Source organism: Phocoena sinus, chromosome 10 (assembly GCF_008692025.1).
Source record: "Phocoena sinus isolate mPhoSin1 chromosome 10, mPhoSin1.pri, whole genome shotgun sequence".
Classification (NCBI taxonomy): Eukaryota; Metazoa; Chordata; class Mammalia; order Artiodactyla; family Phocoenidae; genus Phocoena; species Phocoena sinus.
In genome coordinates this window covers 82,861,055-82,879,538 of record NC_045772.1, presented here as the reverse complement: position 1 = coordinate 82,879,538, position 18,484 = coordinate 82,861,055, and the positions used below count along the sequence as shown (strand labels likewise).

At 37.9% G+C, this 18,484-nt stretch overlaps 2 protein-coding genes across 5 annotated transcripts in view; both read left to right on the top strand.

The window, feature by feature from the left end:
* The window catches only part of LOC116760037 (lymphoid-restricted membrane protein), a 43,025-nt gene extending 26,268 nt beyond the window's left edge, over positions 1-16,757 (top strand). The window contains exons 13-17 of the mRNA XM_032644242.1: positions 767-866; positions 2,755-2,889; positions 3,642-3,752; positions 4,772-4,935; positions 16,574-16,757. Of these exons, the coding sequence (XP_032500133.1) occupies positions 767-866; positions 2,755-2,889; positions 3,642-3,752; positions 4,772-4,935; positions 16,574-16,757 (694 nt within the window). The remainder of the gene's footprint in view (positions 1-766; positions 867-2,754; positions 2,890-3,641; positions 3,753-4,771; positions 4,936-16,573) is intronic.
* Positions 16,587-18,484, top strand: part of LRMP (lymphoid restricted membrane protein) — a 50,650-nt gene continuing 48,752 nt past the window's right edge. For all 4 annotated transcript variants that reach the window (XM_032644246.1, XM_032644244.1, XM_032644245.1 and 1 more), the window contains exons 1-2: positions 16,587-16,688; positions 17,111-17,273. The gene's annotated coding sequence lies outside the window, so the exon portion shown is untranslated. The remainder of the gene's footprint in view (positions 16,689-17,110; positions 17,274-18,484) is intronic.

The window sequence follows — 18,484 nt, the reverse complement described above, 5'->3', positions numbered from 1 at the left end:
GAGGCCCGTGTACCGCAAAAAAAAAAAAAAAAAAAAAAAAGAATATATGGACCCAGTGTGGCCACATGTTCCCATTTTTTAAAGAAAAACCAGAAATCTAGATTTTTAGTGAAAATTTTAACAATTTTAACTATTGGCTCCAATTCTTAAGAAAAAGAAAGTATAGCTTACCTGTTCGCAACCACCTGGAGTCACTAGTGTGTGCAGCTCCTGGAGGGCAGGGACTACCTCTTTCTATTTATTTATTTATTCATTCATTCATTCATTTATGGCTGTGTTGGGTCTTCATTGCTGCACACAGGCTTTCTCTAGCTGCAGTGAGCGGGGGCTACTCTTTGTTGCTGTGCATGGGCTTCTCACTGCGACGGCTTCTCCTTGTTGCGGAGCACGGGCTCTAGGTGCGCAGGCTTCAGTAGTTGTGACACGTGGGCTCAGTAGTTGTGGCTTGCAGGCTCTAGAACGCAGTCTCAGTAGTTGTGGTGCACGGACTTAGTTGCTCTGCGCATGTAGAATCTTCCCAGACCGGGGCTCAAACCCGTGTCCCCTGCATTGGCAGGCGGATTCTTAACCACTGTGCCACCAGGGAAGTCCCAGGGACTACCTCTTATTCCCCTCTGTATTCTTAGGTACCTTATACAATCCTTGGCACACATGGGTGCTTACTGATTGTTTGGTGATAAATAAACCTTATTGTGATGACTTAAAACATAACATTGGAGGCATACCTAACCAGATGACTACTGTTTTTTCTTTTTTTTCCCCCAAGGAATGGAATCCAGTTGAATGTCAGTGGAGAGCATAGGACTGTCAACTCTGAAGGAGAAAACTCTCTACATTGTGAACTCTTTCTTGCTCAGTCTGCAAAGGTAAGGTGATTATCGTCAAATGGAAGGCTTTAAAAAATAATCACCACATGGGATAGCTTGCTATTAAGTGAAGTTCTGTAGCTTCCTGCAAAGCACTCATGACATTTTGAGGGAATCTGTTGATAGTTTATAGAACCTAAGTCTAAAGTCTCTTAGCCTGGAAGAACAGATCTTTTTCAAGTTATGGCTGAAAACTGTAGTGAGACTCCAGCATGGGGTTGTGGAAATGTGTGTTCAGTGAATCTGGACTTTAGAAATCTTTATATTCTTTCTATTTTTCAGGACAAACTACCTGCAGTGATCCCCAGCCTGGGGTCTGAAAGATAGCGGTAGAGATCCATGAACTATTTTTAGTATTTCTCCAAACCCCCAAAGTAAATGTATCTACCAAAAATAAAGATGCTCAGAAACAAGATGAAATTTCTTTGCATTAAGATGTAACTGTACCAACCCAAATTAATGACACTGATTATTATGTTCTGAACATAAATTAGCATTTTTATATGTTTTGGGTTAATTTTAAAATGGCAAAATGAATTATTGCTTTAAAATCTCCAGTTTGGGGCTACCCTGGTGGCGCAGTATTTGGGAGTCCACCTGCCGATGCAGGGGACATGGGTTCGTGCCCCGGTCCGGGAGGATCCCGTGTGCCGCGGAGCGACTGGGTCCGTGAGCCATGGCCGCTGGGCCTGTGCGTCCAGAGCCTGTGCTCCTCAACGGGCGAGGCCACAGCGGTGAGAGACCCGCGTAACGCAAAAAACAAACAAACAAAAAAAACGTCTCCAGTTTGTTCGTAGACCCATTTCTTTACAATAGGGGAGGAAGCAGTCAAAAGCTTTCTTGTGGTTGAAATGTTGGGACCCATCTCCCTGCTATATTTTTACTCCTTTGTACTTTCCAGTTTTGTGCTTGTTACGTTAGGAAATGTTTTATTAGCAAATTGCTTTGTTTCGCTACTTTGATGGTCTTTCCATGTTGGGTAGATGATGGATATGCCCAGAATGTCCTCCTGTTGACAGCTGTGATATGACCTTGAAAGGAGAGAATGTCCTTGGGGCAACTGCTGTTTGAATTTCTCCTGCCAAGGATGCAGGGCCACATATGCTGCCTTCACCTAAGGCCGTCTCAGGCAGCCTCGAACATTCTGCTGAGGGCTGTGCTTTCCTGACATTCTGTTTCAAATACTCATCATTTTTCCTGTGTTTTTGATACCAAGCCAAACTGCCAGACTGAATGAAGTGGTGGCAAATCTGCCACGGCCATGTGTTTTTATCCCCGGTCCTCCGAGATAATAATGATGACAAGATGCCACCCTGTAAAGCTTTAGAGTTCTGAACAGGGGTTAAACAGCTGGCAGTGTTTTGGCTCTGAAGTTTATCCCACTAATGGATTAGAGAGTCTTTGCCTTCTAATTGGAATCTGGAATAAGAGCCCTATGACCTTCCTCCAACAGATAGCAAGAAGAAAGTTAACTTTGTTGTCACATGTCTAAAGTATGACGGGACATAGAGGCTTTGACAGACAAAAGAAACCAGTCTGTTTTCAATGGGATTTATTGCATGCCCCCCAGCAGTTTTTGTTTTTTTCTGTGAATTTCTTTCCCTTCCCCTCTTTTTATAAAATTAGAGCCATAAAATATCACCTACATGTAAATGTTATCTATTGGATACATGAATTTTCCTTAAGAATGAGTACATGTTAAGTTAAAGTCATCTAACAGAGAAAATGAAAACAATTTTGGAGGGGGATATTAGGAGGATTTCATAAGACTATTTAGAACTATTTGATGGGGATAATTACATTGACCCATGGGCATCATTTTCATAAAATAAAAATAATGTTCTTTATTAAGATGACAGAGTTGTGGACGTTTTGGTAATTGTTTCAGAACAATGAAACCAAGTGGCAGTGCAGTTTAATCAGCTTGTCATCTCTGGACACAAAGATGGACCAAGAAATGCTGCTGTTACTGAGAGCACTTGAACAAAAGGGAGTGGAGTTCACAGCTATGCTTCAGAAGCTGGTATTGTATAACCTCTGCATACTGTGCTGTTTCACTGGCCAGGAACGTCTGCAGGTAATTGACCTACAGTCTGTTTGCTGAGCACAAGCGTATCTGTGTGTTGGGACCCAAATTTATCCTACTACGGAATGAGAAGATTTTTCTCAAACCTTCCTGATGTGGATCTTCTAGTTCTGGGTCAATCAGGACTAACGAGTTGACCATTAGATATGGATTGCTTAAGCTTGTTTTTCCTACAGGTTAATCTTTGGTATCAAAGGGCTGAAGATGCAGTATCTGTTGGACAGTTTCCTTCTGGCTAGTGGCTAGTACCTCTTTCTCCATTTAGATTTTTGACTGGAAGCTCTAGATGGTCAGAAAAGACAGAGAACAACATTTTCATGTTGGTATTTCCAGTCCCTTTCACAGTACCTAGCATATTCTAGGTAGTATTTAGTTTGATGAATGAAAAAAATCCATGAAAATGCTTGTTTCCTTCTATTTGAGAGGGGAATGAAAATGGGTAGGTTTTATTCTGGAAAACAGTTCTATCCAATATATTCAGCATGTATAGGGCACCTGACGAGAGTTAGCATCTACACATGGCAACATCCTGGGATAAAGGAAAGCCACTGGGTGGCCTTAGATGACAAGAAACTCTCTGGTGGCTTCCTAAATTACCTGTATAAAACCTTGTCTAAATTACTTCTTCTTATATAATTGCATATGGCTTTCACTGAATTCCTGGTTGAAGATGTGGAACTCTTTTTCAGCATGAAGAGGTTCCTGAAGTTGAAACACTCATTGATAGCTCTCTACAGTGGGTAACTAGGGCAACTAATCCAGAAATTACTGTGAAAGAAAAGTGGGAGAACAAGCTTACTGTAAGTGTTCTATATTTTGTGATTTTCCTGGGTTTTCTTGTACTTTCTTAACCCAGGTAATGCTTATTATACACAGTATCATTCCTAAGACTTTATTGTAGTGTTCTGCCGTCTCATTCTGGCGATGTGTGTCGAGTGTGCATATATGGGTGACAGTAAGAGTGTGATGGTTACGATAAGTGTGTGTGAGTGTGAGGGTGATGAAAGAGACAGTGAGTGTGAAGATATGGGATATGCCTTGGAGAGACAAAGAGTGAATAAGCTGAGTTAATTAAAAGTGTATTTTATTTGAATCCTTGTGAGGACTGGCTGGTCTAAGCTTGAATTTTTCCCATCAAAATTCTCTAACTGTGATAGAATGACTATTGTGCAAAAGAATCTAATTCCTGAGACTCTGGCAGTTTTATTGTACCAGAAGTTAGCAGAATATCAAAAATGAAGCTTCTGAGGTAGCTAGTTCCAGTTTTGTTAGAAAGGAAGCATATAAAAAGAAATCTCTTTAATTTATCCATCACTTATTAGCTCTGCTTCTTGACTGCCAGACTACTTCCTAACATCTCTCAGCCCCCTGAGTTAAGCTAAAGCATGACGTAAACTCTGAAAACTCTGGAATATTAATTTCAGCCCTTGCCAAACTTACCTTTTTAAAAAGGTTTTTAATATGTGTTTGAATATGGTAATCAACAAATACTGATTTTATTGCATTTCCTAGTCCCATTATATTCTAAAGCGATTGTGATTATTGATGAAATGGTCACGTATCTTAAGAAAAAGAAAGCAAAGCTCAATTTTAGGCACACTCTGGGTGCCTAATATGTACTTGTTAAATTGAGATAATCAACCCACAGGGTAATCAATCTGTAGGCAACTGCGAATTGCTATCTGTTCAATTAGAAGTTTAGAGTCCAGTAACGGTGAATGCTATTGAGGTGGGAATGGCCACAGCATGTTATATTGCCTCTTATTTCCTTATATTTAACATTGGAACAGTGGAGTTTGTTTTGTGACTCTTCTTATAGGAATTCACATATATCAAAGAAGAGAAGCTAAATCTTTGTATATTAATGCTGAACAGCTTGAGAAACCACAAAGAATCCCTTGATAAAGGGTTTGCCAAATTGATAGAGATTTTGAAGAGATTCAGCCTGGAATATTTTTATTTCAGAAAAGAATTTCTTCCCAGGTGATGATCCCTTATATATAAGAAACCCATGTTTTATATACATAACATGTTTGTAATTGTGCCATGGCCTGCAGTTTACCTTTTTCAGGTTGTATACCTTGATTTCAGGTGACACTTTTTCAGGGAAGACATTTTGTCTGACAGTTTTGGATTGTGAAAGAGTATGAAATTGACTTATATATTCAAAATTGCAAGTCGTAAACTTGAAATCTATGGAAATCCATATATTGAGTTATTTTTCCCTAGAGAAGGAGTTTGGAATCAGACTATAGAATTCTTTTAACCAGAAGGGGCCTTAGAGATTATTTAGTAAAACCTCATAATTTTACAGAGGACTGGGGCAAAAGGATGTAAAGTGAATTGATCAAGACCTGAGAGTTATTCATGGAAAATCTATGAATAGCTCTGTTAATGGAAGGACTTGATGCTGGGACTGTTGACTCCTATCCCATTGGGCTTTATGTTCCATCTCAGGGTACAATGCATTACATTGGGCCCTAGTCAATTAAATTTCAAGTGAAAGAAGTCATAGGGAATAGAAGACTCTAAATATAAAGTGACTTAAAATCTTATCCTTCCTCTCACCTTAATTCTTTTTTTTTTAAGTACCTGTGTTTTATGTATGTGTGTATGTGTGTATGTATGTATGTATTTATGGCTGCACTGCACGGCTTGTGGGATCTTAGTTCCTTGGGATCTTAGTTCCCCGACCAGGGATTGAACCCTCGCCCTCAGTGAAAGCACGGAGTCCTAACCACTGGACTGCCAGGGAATTCCCCTTAATTATTATGTTTTCTGGGGAAAACTCTCGAAATTTGTACACTGTGTAAACCACATACTAAACAAGGACAGGGGTTAGATCTTTTGTTAACCATTATTTATATAGCTGCTAATGCCTTACTTAGCATTCCCTTAAGAAATGCTTTTTGACTGACTGAATGAAGGAATATGGGTGTATTTTTCATTTAAATAAAGTAAAAGAAAAAAATGTACTTAGAGACCAAGATTGCTGAAAGAAAATAGCAAGAAGAAACTATTTTATTCCCCCCAAATAAAGAAACTAGGTATCAGAGAGTTTAATATCAGAAGGAACTCTCAAGAAGATGATCTTCTGCTTTCCCTAAGAAACCGGGAGGGCTTCCCTGGTGGCGCAGTGGTTGAGAGTCCGCCTGCCGATGCAGGGGACACGGGTTCGTGCCCCGGCCCGGGAAGATCCCACATGCCTCGGAGTGGCTGGGCCCGTGAGCCGTGGCCGCTGAGCCTGCGCGTCCGGAGCCTGTGCTCCACAATGGGAGAGGCCACAACAGTGAGAGGCCCGTGTGCCGCAAAAAAAAAAAAAAAAAAAACTTCCCCATAGTGGTAAAGGAGGAATGGGTTAAGTAGATAAGCAGCTTCCTTACACAGATACCATCTCCACAAAAGGGAGCATTGAAATTCTTCTGTTTAGCAACAAAGAACTATTTGGAGAGAGGCCTGCACTAGAGTCATCTAGGAGTAAGTGAATCTTCTGTATTATCCTATTAGACACACAAACGGCCCAGTTAAATAATAGTAGGTACGATTCGTTGAGAGCTCATTGTGTTGCATGTAGTGCTAAGAATTTGACACACATTTGTCTCCAGAGAGGTTACCCTGGTGGGGTTAAGTGAGAGCTGGGATCAGGCCTAGATATGGTCTACTTCAAAACCTATATTCTTTCAACTATTAATCCCCCACCTTCTACTTGTTAAAATCGAATGTAATATTTATTAATAATATTCTAGGAACTTAGCACTGGGCAAAATAATACTCATCAGTGGAAGGATGGCTTAGCCCCTGCCTTCTAAACATAATTTAAAAGACGCAAAGCCATATAGAGGCTACACACAAAATGATTTGGCTATAAGTATTAACTGTGAATAAGAACATGAGTGAAGTATTTTGTGGTGGTGAGAGGGAATTCTATATTTAGATGAAGTAGGAAATATTTATTAAAATTAAACTTTCAGGAGTTAGCTGTTTGCTGAGGAGAAAGCTTCCATTTTGGTGCAAGAGAAACAGACTCCAGTGCTGAGGAATGGAAAGAATTGAGTGAGGCAATGAGAGGCAGTGAAAGAAAAAAAAAAAAAAAAAGGCTTTTGGAGGGCTTGGTGAGAAAAACATGTCATCATTTGTACATGCTTTTGTACATCCAAGTGCCACCTCTTTGCCAGACTTGTTTTCCCTCTAAATGCTAGGGAATTATAGAAAATAGGACAGAAATCTCTACCTCCATGAAACTAACATCTATCAAGGGACACAGATAATGAATGAACATATAATTATATAATATAATCCCAGGGAGTAGTAAGTGATATGAAGAAAATTAAAGCAGGATAAGAAGACCAAGAATGACCAGGACCTAATTTTAGAAAGAATGGTCAGGAAGGGCCTGTTTGAGGGATAATAAATTGAGTAGATAAATGAAGTGAGAGAGTGAGCTATGTGATGATCTGGGGAGTGTTCTAGGCAGAGGAAATAGCTAGTGCACAGGCCCTGGGGTTGTAACGAGCTTGGTATGTTTGTGGAGCAGCAGGAGGCCGGCATGACAGGGATGGGATGAATGCTGGGCAGTGGTAGGAGACGAGGTCAGAAAGATAGGCAGGGGTCAGGTCCACAGCCTTGCAGTTCATGTTTAGGAATTGAGGTTTTATTCTGAGTAGATGGGAAGCAATTGGAGGATTACAAGCAGGGAAGTAATATAACTTGTGTTTTGAAAAATCATTCTGGCTGCCATGTAGAGAATTGTCTATAGAGGGCAAGAGTGAAAGCAGTGAGACGAGTGAGAAGAGGTATTTTTCAATAACAGATCACCAATTAGAGATCCTGATATCAATTTACTGGATTATGACCCACTTAAAAAAATAAATATAAAAATATCAGAATACATTGTATATAGTAAGTGTAAGTCATATATCATAAAATTTTTGTTTCAGCTAGGTGTGTGTGTGTGTGTGTGTGTGTGTGCGCGCACGCTTAGTTAAAATATAAAATATTTACTGAGTCATGGTCAAGAAAGCCCCTGAGATAAGTGCTATTGTAATAGTCCAGGCGAGGAGTATAATGTGAGCCAGGGTGATAGTTATGAAGGTGATATGAAATGGTTGGATTCAAACTATATTTTGAGGATAGATCAGATCTGACTTACTGGTGAATTAGATGTGGGAATGCAAGAAAGGGAATCATCCTTGACTTAGGTGGTTTTGGTCTGAAAACTAGATAAATGGGGTGCTAGATGGCAAAGTCTGGGGGAGACTCAGACGTGGCAGGAGTAAAAAAATCAAGATTTAACATTAGGACATGTTAGCAAGGCGAGTTGTTGAATTTAAACACACACGCACACCCAAAGCTAAAGCTACTATGCCTCTCAACATGATAACGAAAATCTCTACAGAAGAAAAATCTTTCAAGTTTCAACATTTGTTGAATATCTTTAATGAATGGTACTATCTAATTTTTTAAAGCTTTTTCTAAGGCCGCTGTGCTTCATAAAGTAAATAAATGTTATTGTCTTATAGGTACAAATACATATAAGTGATTAAAAGCTTTAGTATCATTAAATATGGGTTTCTGTTGGGGCTTACAGTCCTTTGGCTTCCTCTTGAAAGATAATGGACACTCCTGATAGCTTAGACTATTCCCGGAAAAGATAAAAGTAGATAAAATTGATGTCTTAAAAAACAGAGGAGGTGATGTCAGCAAGAAGGTGGAATAGGAAGCACTGGACCCTCCTTCTCCCAATGGGTACACTGACTCAACAGTAATACATGAGCAAATTCCTTTTGGGAGAAACCCAGAAACTAATACTTAAGAGGCTCCTTCACCTTGGGTAACCATGATGGGTAACCAACCACATCAAAGATGGTAGGAAAAGTCTAGATACCCTTGCACCATAATTCCTGCTCCTGGCACAGTGTTATATGATCAGAAGGAGCCCCCCAGCTCCTAGCTTTTTCCTGAATAGGGAAAGAGTTGGACTATTGTGCCCAACATTCCAACTTTGCTGAGGACTGCCCAAAATACCAGCTTCTGTCTCACCTGTCTCAGAATGAAGACAGAACTGGGTGTACTATAGACATCTGGGGGACACTGAGAACAAAGGCAGTGGTTTGAATTGGCACACAAGCACTCATCATAGTCCCTCCCCCTAGCTCAGAGCAGAGTAAGCAGATAAAAAATTCCGGATCACAGCTTCTCCCTAGGGAAGGAAAGAGTTGGATCACACATCCAACATTCCAGCTATTCTGGGGGGTTCCTAAGAGACTGGCTTCTGTCACACCCATCTTAGAGTGATGATGGGACCCTTATACCCTGGATGCCTAGGTTCCACTAAGAACAGAAATGGTGGGTTGAACCAACATAAAGATTTGAGAGGCTCCTAGAATCTCTGCTCAAAGTGACTGGTAAGGAATTATTCCATCTAAGTCCAGTCTGCTAATACTGGGAGAGGTGGATCTTTTTTCTGATGTGAAGATACCAATACAAAGAGTCAAGAAAAATGAAGACACAGGAAAATATGTCTCAAACAAAGGAACAAAATAAATCTCCAAAAACTGTACCTAATAAGACAGAGATAAATGATTTACCCCACAGAGAATTCAAAATAGCTGTCATAAAGTTGTTCAATGAGATTGGGAGAACAATGCGTGAACAAAGTGAGACTGTTAACAAAGAGACAAGAAGTACCAAACAGAAATCTTGGAGCAGAAGAATCCTGAAAATTTTACCAGAAGAGTTCAATAGCAGATGCAGAAGAAAAGATCAGTGAACCTGAAGAGAGGTCATTGAAAATTATCCAGTCAGAGGAGTAAAAAAAAAAAAAAAAAAAAGAGATTGAGAGAGAGAATGAAAAAGAGTGAGGAAAACTTAAGGGATATTATCAAGTAGACCAATATATGTATTATGGGAGTCCCAGAAGGAGAAGAGAGAAAGAAAGGAACAGAAAGGTTATTCAAAGAAATAATGGCTGAAAACTTCCAAAATCTGGGGAAGGACACACAGACCTAGGAGGCCTAACAGATCTCAAATAAGATGAACCCAAAGAAATCCACACTGAGACACATTATAATCAAATTGTCAAAAGTCAAAGAGAGAATTTTGAAAGCAGCAAGCGAAGGGTTTTGTCAGGTACAGGGGAGATCTCATGACTATCAGTGGATTTCTCAGCGGAAACCTTGCAGGCCAGATGGGAGTGGGATGATATATTTGAAGTGCTGAAAGTAAAGAACTATCAACCAAGAGCACCATACCCAGCAAAACTAACTGTCCCTCAAAAATGAAGGTGATATAAAGACTTTGCCTACAAACAGAAGCTGAGGGAGTTCATTACCACTAGGCCTGCCTTACAAGAAATGCTAAAAAGAGTTCTTCAAGTTGAAACAACAGGAGCTTAAACAGCAATATGAGCATATTAAAGTATAAGGTTCACTGGTAAAGGTAGATATATAGGCAAACACAGTAAATCACTTTTAATTCTAGGATAAAAGTTTTAAAAAAGTATTATAAACAAAAGTATAAAAATTTGTTAATGGTATACTATATAAAAAGACGCAAATTGTGACATCAAACATAAAATGGGGGGCAGAGAGGTAAAAGTGTAGGTTTATGGTATGTGATTGAAGTTAAGTTGTTATCAGCTTAAAATCGGTTACTATAACTGTAAGATGTTTTATGTATGTCCCATGGTAACCATAAAGAAAATATCTATAAAAGATACACAAAAGAAAAAGAAAGGAATCAAAACATATCAATATTTAAAAAATCAATGAAACACAAAGGAAGACAGGAAAAGAGGAACAAAAGAACTACAAGACAGAAAACCGTTAACCAAATGGCAATGGTAAGTCCCTCCCTATCAATAATTACTTTAAATGTAGATAGATCAAACTCCCAAAATAAACAGCATAGAGCAGATTGAATGGATTAAAAAACAAGACCCAACTATATTCTGTCTATGAGACTCATTTTTTTAAAAAATTTTTATTTTATATTGGAGTATGGTTGATTTAAAATGTTGTGTTAGTTTCATGTGTACAGCAAAGTGATTCAGTGATATATGTATAACATATACATATATCCATTCTTTTTCAGATTCTTTTCCCATTTAGGTTATTACGGAATATTGAGTAGAGTTCCCTGTGCTATACAGTAGGTCTTTGTTGATTATCTATTTTATATATAGTAGTATATATATGTTAATTCCAAACTCCTAATTTATGCCTTCCCCCACCTTTCGCCTTTGGTAACCATAAGTTTGTTTTCAAAGTCTTTGAGTCTGTTGCTGTTTTGTAAATAAGTTCATTTGTGACATTTTTTAAGATTCCACATATAAGTGATATCGTATGATATTTGTCTTTCTCTGTCTGACTTACTTCCCTTAGTATGATAATCTCTAGGTCCATCCATGTTGCTGCAAATGGCATTATTTCATTCATTTTAATGGCTGAGTAATATTCCATTGTATATGTATACCACATCTTCTTTATCCATTCATCTGTTGATGGACATTTAGGTTGCTTCCATGTCTTGGCTATTGTAAATAGTGTTGCAATGAACACTGGGGGGCCTGTATCTTTTTGAATTATGGTTATCTCCAGATATATGCCTAGGAGTGGGATTGTTGGTTGAAATGGTAGCTCTATTTTAGTTTTTTAAGGCATCTCCCTACTGTTCTAAGAGACTCAGTTTAGATTTAAGAACACATATTGGCTGAAAATGAAAGCGTGGTAAAAGGGATTATGTGCAAATGCTAATCAAAAGAGAACAGGGATGACTATACTTATGTCCAAAAAAATAGACTGTAAGTCAAAATCTGTCACAAGAGACAAAGAATATTATAAAACGATGAGTCAATTCACCAGGAAGATACAATTATAAACATAATTGCACCCAATATCAGAGCACCTAAATATATAAAGCAACCACTGGCAGAATTAAAGGGAGAAATAGATAGCAATATAATGTCATTGTAGGAGACTTCAATACCCCGCTTTCAATAATGGAAAGAACATTGAGACAGAAGATCAATAAGGAAACAGCACACTTGAACAATACTATAGATACAATGGACCTAACAGACATGTATAAAGGATTCCACCAAATAGCTACAGAATATATTGGGGCTTCCCTGGTGGCGCAGTGGTTGAGAGTCCGCCTGCCAATGCAGGTGACACGGGTTAGTGCCCCGGTCCGGGAGGATCCCACATGCCGTGGAGCGGCTAGGCCCATGAGCCATGGCCGTTGGGCCTGCGCGTCTGGAGCCTGTGCTCTGCAATGGGAGAGGCCACAACAGTGAGAGGCCCGCATACTGCAAAAAAAAAAAAAAAAAAAAAAAAAGCAGTACTAAGAGGGATGTTAGTAGTGATAAATACCTACATTAAAAAGAAGAAAGATCTTGGGAGTTCCCTGGTGACCTAGTGGTTAGGATCCTGGGCTTTCACTGCCATGGCCCAGGTTCAATCCCTGGTTGGGTAACTGAGATCTTGCAAGCTGCACAGCTCAGCCAAAAAAAAGAAAAGAAGAAGAAGAAGAAAGATCTCAAACAACCTAACTTTACACCTCAAGGAACTATAAAAAGAAAAGAAAAAACTAAGTCCAAGTAAGCACAAGGAAGGAAATAAGAAAGATTAGAGCAGAAATAAACAAAATAGATAATATAAAAACATTTTTTAAAAATCAATGAAACTTGATTTGTTTGTTTTTGAAAAGATAAACATAATTGAAAATCTTTTACTAGGCTAAAGAAAAGAGAAAACTCAAATGAGAAATGAAGGAAGAGACGTTAAAATTGATGCCACCAGGGGGAAAAATGGGACATAAGAGACTGCTGTGAACAATTATACAGCAATAAATTGGAAAACTTTGAAGAAATGGATAAATTCCTAGAAACGTACAACCTATCAAGACTGAACCAGGAAGAAACATAAAATCCAAACAGACTAATAACTAGTAAAGAGGTTGAAGCAGTATTCAAAAAACTCCCAACCAATAAAAAGCCAGGACCAGATGACTTTACTGGTGAATCACCAAACATTAAAAGAAAATTAATGTCAGTCCTTCTGAAACAGTTCCAAAAAGTTGAAGATGAGGGATCATTTCCTGGTTCATTTTATGAGGGCAGCATTATTCTGACACCAAAACCAAAGACATTACAAGAAAACTATTCATCCTTGATGAATATAGATACAAAATCCTCAGCAAAATACTAGTAAACCATTTTAAACAGCCCATTAAAAAGTTGATACTACATGACCAAGTGAGATTTATCCCTGTGATGCAAGATGGTTCAACATATGAAAATCAATTAATATGATACACCACATTAACAAAATGATGGATAAATAGCACATTATCATCTAAATTGATGCAGAAAAGCTTTTGATAAGATTCAACACATTTCATGATAAAAATATTCAAAAAACTAGAAATAGAAGGAAACTACCTCAATATAATAAAGGTCGTGTGTGAAAAGCCCACAGCTAACATCATACTCAATGACGAAAGACTGAAAGCTTTTGCTCTAAGATCAGAAACAGCTCAAGCATGTTCGCTCTCACCACTTCTATGCAACATAGTACTGAAAGTACTAACCTGAGCAATTAGGCAAGAAAAAGAAATAAAAGGCATCCACATTGGAAAGGAAGTAGTAAAATCATCTCTGTTTGGAGATGACGTGATCCGTATATAGAAAGACTCCACAAAAAGCAGTTAGAATTAATAAAGAAATTCGGCAAAGTGGCAACATACAAAATCGACATACAAAAATCAGTTGCATTTCTATACACTAGTAATAAACTTTCTGAAAAGGAAACTGAGAAAACAATCCTATTTAAAATAGTAACCAAAGAATAAAATAAGAATAAACTTTAAGGAGATAATGACTTGCATACTTAAAACTATAAAACAACACTGAAATAAATTAAAGAAGATGCAAACTAATGGAAAGACATCTTGTGTTTATGGATTGGAAGATTTAATGTTGTTAAGATGTCTGTATTACCCGAAACAATCTACAGATTCAATGCAATCTCTACCAAAATTCAAATGACATTTTTTTACAGTAATAGAAAAGAACAATCCTAATATTCATGTGGAACTACAAAGGACCAAAACAATCTTGAGAAAGAAGAACAAAGCTGGAGGTATCACACGTTTTGATTTCAAAATATATTACAAAGCTACAGACCAATGGAATAGAATAGAGTGTCCAGAAATAAACCCTCACATATATGGTCAACTGATCTTCAAGTAGGGTGCCAAGAATACACAATGGAGAGTGGATAGTCTTTTCAACAAATGATACTGGGAAAACTGGATATCCACATGCAAAAGAATAAAGATGAACCCTATCATACACCATATACAAAAATCAACTCAAAATGGATTGAAGACTAAAACATAAGGTTTAAAACTGTAAAACTCCTAGAAGAAAACTTAGGGGAAAAGCTTCATGACATTGGTCTTGGCAATATTTTCTTGGATATGAAACCAAAGGCACAAGCAACAGAAGAAAAAATATGCATGTAGTTCTACATCAGACTAAAAAGCACACAGCAAAAGATTTAACAGAGTGAAAAGGTAACCTATTGAATGGGGGAAAATATTTGCAAACCATATATCCGAAAAGAGGTTAATATTCAAAATATAGAAAGAACTTCTACAACTCAATAAAAAAAGCCAATTTAAAAATGGGCAAAAGAATTGAATAGACATTTTTCCAAAGAAGATATAAAATTGGCCAACAAGTACGTGAAAAGATGTTCCACATCACTAGTCATCAGGGAAATGCAATTAAAAACCACAATGAGTCATTCACAATGATGAATGAATCACACCTGTTAGCAAGGCTATTATTAAAAAACTAACAAACCCCAAAGATACCAAGTGTTGGCAAGGGCGTAGAAAAATTGAAACCCTTGTATACTGTTGGTAGGAATGTAAAATGGTGCAACTGCTATGGAAAACAGTTTGGAGGTTCTCAAAAAATTAAAAATAGAACTACCATATGATCCAGCAATCCCACTTCTGGGTATATATCCAAAAGAATTCAAAGTAAAATCTCGAAAAGATATTTACACACTCAGGTTCATTGCAGCATTAGTCATAATAGCCGAGATGTGGAAACAATCTAAATGTTCATTAAGGATGAATAAATAAAGAAAATATGGTATATACATACAATTAAATATTATTCAGCTTTTTTTTAAAAAAAAAGTTTTTGAAAGCTTTTCGATAAAGAAGGAAATTTTGCCACATGTGATAACATGGATGAATCTTGAGGATATTATGATAAGTGAAATAAACCAGTCAGAGAAGGACAAATACTGCATGATTCCGATTACATGAGGTATTTAAAATAGTCAAACTTACAGAAGCAGGGAGTAGAATGGTGGTTTCCAGGGGCTTGGGAAGGGCAAATGGATGGTTGTGATTCAACGGGTATAAAGTTTCAGTTACACAAGATGAATAAGTTCTAGAGATCTGCTGTACAACATTGAGCCTATAGTTTACTGTATGGTGCACTTTAAAGTGCTAAGAGGGTAGATCTCATGTTAAATGTTCTTAACCACAATTAAAAAAAAAAAAAGAAAAAACTGACTACATGCTGTTGGACAATGCTCAGTAGAATGTGTGTTTAGGTTGTTTTTATTTTTGGTTAGGGTTTTGCTTGTTGGCTTACCACAGTGGTGAAGCATTCTCTGAAACCATCTTTGTCTCTCATATGGTCCTTCTTGTAATCAGGGCTGGATATATGTCAATGTACAATGGGATTCTGACTATGTATTAACATTTGAGAGGTATGCACAAGGCCTAAACCTGACAATGTCTTCCTCACTGCTTTGAAACTCCCAAAGGTTCTCATTCATTTGAGCTAAGGTCCTTATTCAGGTCACGTTGTTTCCAGATAGCCATTGATATATTGATACATAGCATGGTTTAAATAATCTCATCAGCTAACAGATGCATTTTTATATATTTGGGGGATTAGGGTTGGATCCAAAAGAGAAGTAACATAACAACACTAAGAGATTTGGGGTGAGGAAGAAAGGGAGGGGAAAGGCTTTAGAAAAGAGAGGACTGCAGTGGAAATACTAACAGCTAACTTCCGTCTGTTCTTGGGAGCAGCCCTTCCTGTGCTCATGGCACATAGTTACACCATGACTGACAATTCTTAAGGAGAAAGGCTAAGGTCATGAAACAAAGCACTTATTTCTTTTATTCTCTCTTTTTTCTTTTCCCTTCTTCACTTTTCCTTTCCTTTCTTTTTTTGAAAAAGCTAGCTGTGCTATGTAAATATGGCACCTGTCACAGTGACCTTATTGTGGTGCCAACGTAGCTAAGTACTATTGATGTAGCTTGTGGGGAACTGAATATTCCAGTGTAGAATAGGAAACTAAATGTTCTTATCTGTAAAGTGAGGTTATCAGACTAAGTGATCAATACGATTGCTTTAATTAAAATTCTATATTTGTGAAGCATTTATCTATATTGTAAATACTTTCACTTTTTCCTCTCATCTCTGAGGAAGTATATTAAGTTTGAATTTGTCATAACTTCCCAGGGGGTGACTCTTTGTTGAAATGTCACTGACAGCTTGTGGTTTGGACTTTTTTTTAACTAGGCAGAAACAACTAGAAGCCATCACACAACTGCAAGAGGATGCTGTCAACCAGGAAGCCATCCTCAGGAAGAAGGTCCAAGAAGCCAGCCAATGGTTGGAGGGGGCAGCGGAGCAGGTAGGGTGGCCTTTGACTACATTATATGCGCAGGAAGTCTCCTCAGATGTCCTTAAAACCCTGAAGTAAAAATGGAGGAGGAACCAAAAAAACAAAGAGGAACTGCGAAGTTCAGTCCCTCTCGACTAGCAGTGAGCGGAGGAAGTAAAGGGGGAGTTGTAAGAGGCGGTGTCAACAGCCTGCTGATGAAAGAGGCAACTTTGCAGAAAGAGGCGACTTGACATACCAAGACTTTTGCGCTGTAGAAATAGCTCAGGCATACGAAGCCCATGCAAACACAGAATTGCAGAAGTTCAGTGAAGGCTTATCACTTCCCTGAGAAGAAAAGCACATTTTCAGTTTCGTGTGCGTAAGAGTGAGTGCTCAATTGCTTTCTTTCCCGGCCACCCTGCTAAAATCCAGCATTAACTGTCGGTATCCAGGTGGAGGATGGAGATCAGGCAGCCCACTCTGCCAGGGAAAAAGCTAAGCCTTTGCTGCGTAAATTAGAGGAAGCAATTTCGGATCAACGAAATCTCCAGACTATAAATACTGAGTTAGTGAACACTTGCCAGACACTTGAGCAGAAGACAAGAAAACCGAAAAGTGAGTAGCAAGTATTTGTTATGTCTGAATTCAGTCCACTCTGAGGTGGGGCAGAAGGACTACAGCCATTTTTCTAGATTCCAGCTGCTATCTTATTACTGAATTCATGGTGATGAAATGGCTCCAGAAGCAGTGTTATGGGCTTCCAGAGAGATCTGCCTAGTGGCTAGGTGGATGGATTTAACCATTAACTTTCCCTTTTGGTTGTCTATTACAAGCTGGATTTTTCCATGACTGTTATTTCTTTAAAAATTAAACAAAACCTCTCAATATCTATAAAAGTAAACATGGAAAAACGATCTTGTATGCATGAGATAGTTGAACTTGCAAATTGTTTACATATTCTACTCTGACTTTATTAGCTGGTTTGTACCCATCATATGGTAGAAGAGGCCCTGCCTCTCTATTTTCTTTTAAGCAGTAATTTTAGAATTGAGCAAAATACTTATGAATTCAATGTGTATCAAAATATTATACATGTGTGAAAATTCTTTTAAAATTTTGTGTTCTTCACCTACATATTTTACTTTAAAAACTAGAACATTTGCCATTTTACCTAAAAGTAGATAAGCCTTTACTGAGGACTGAGGTGAGAAGACAATTGTCAAATTACAGAGGTCAGATTATTTTTAAGCTTATTTTATTGTAGAAACATGGTTCAGTAAAAAGGAAGCTTATGTATGTGACCATTTATCAGACAACTGCTTTTGTCCAGCCAGCTTCTCGTTCTAGCAGTATAAAGGTTCTTTTTATAGAAAGTTATTGGTTTGGGTAATAACTAAATAGAAGCTTAAGGTAAGCTAGTGATGGAAAATTTCAGACTTGTGTTTGTTTTGGATTTATTGTACCCTTTCTACTGTTATCTGAGAAAGCTCTTTAAGAGTTTAAAGGAATTGGCTAGTTCTAAGATAGCAGTGGTTATTCAACACTTTATTATTATTATTATTTCTAAGCCTTGTAGAACTCGATCATTTTCAATAACAGTAAGTGTCATTTTACCCTGCTTAACTCTGTCAGACAATGTAAAGCATGCTTTAAATTACATAATCTTTATGTTATTTTTTTGTATTGCTCAGAGGGCATTGGAGAATGTCCCCTTGTGATTAGAGTTGTTAATTTTGAGCCATGAACATGCCTTCATTAAGGCATTCCAAATTTGGTTTATGGTGTGTTTGCTTTAGACACTGTGCTTAGAGGTCTAATCTTTTGAT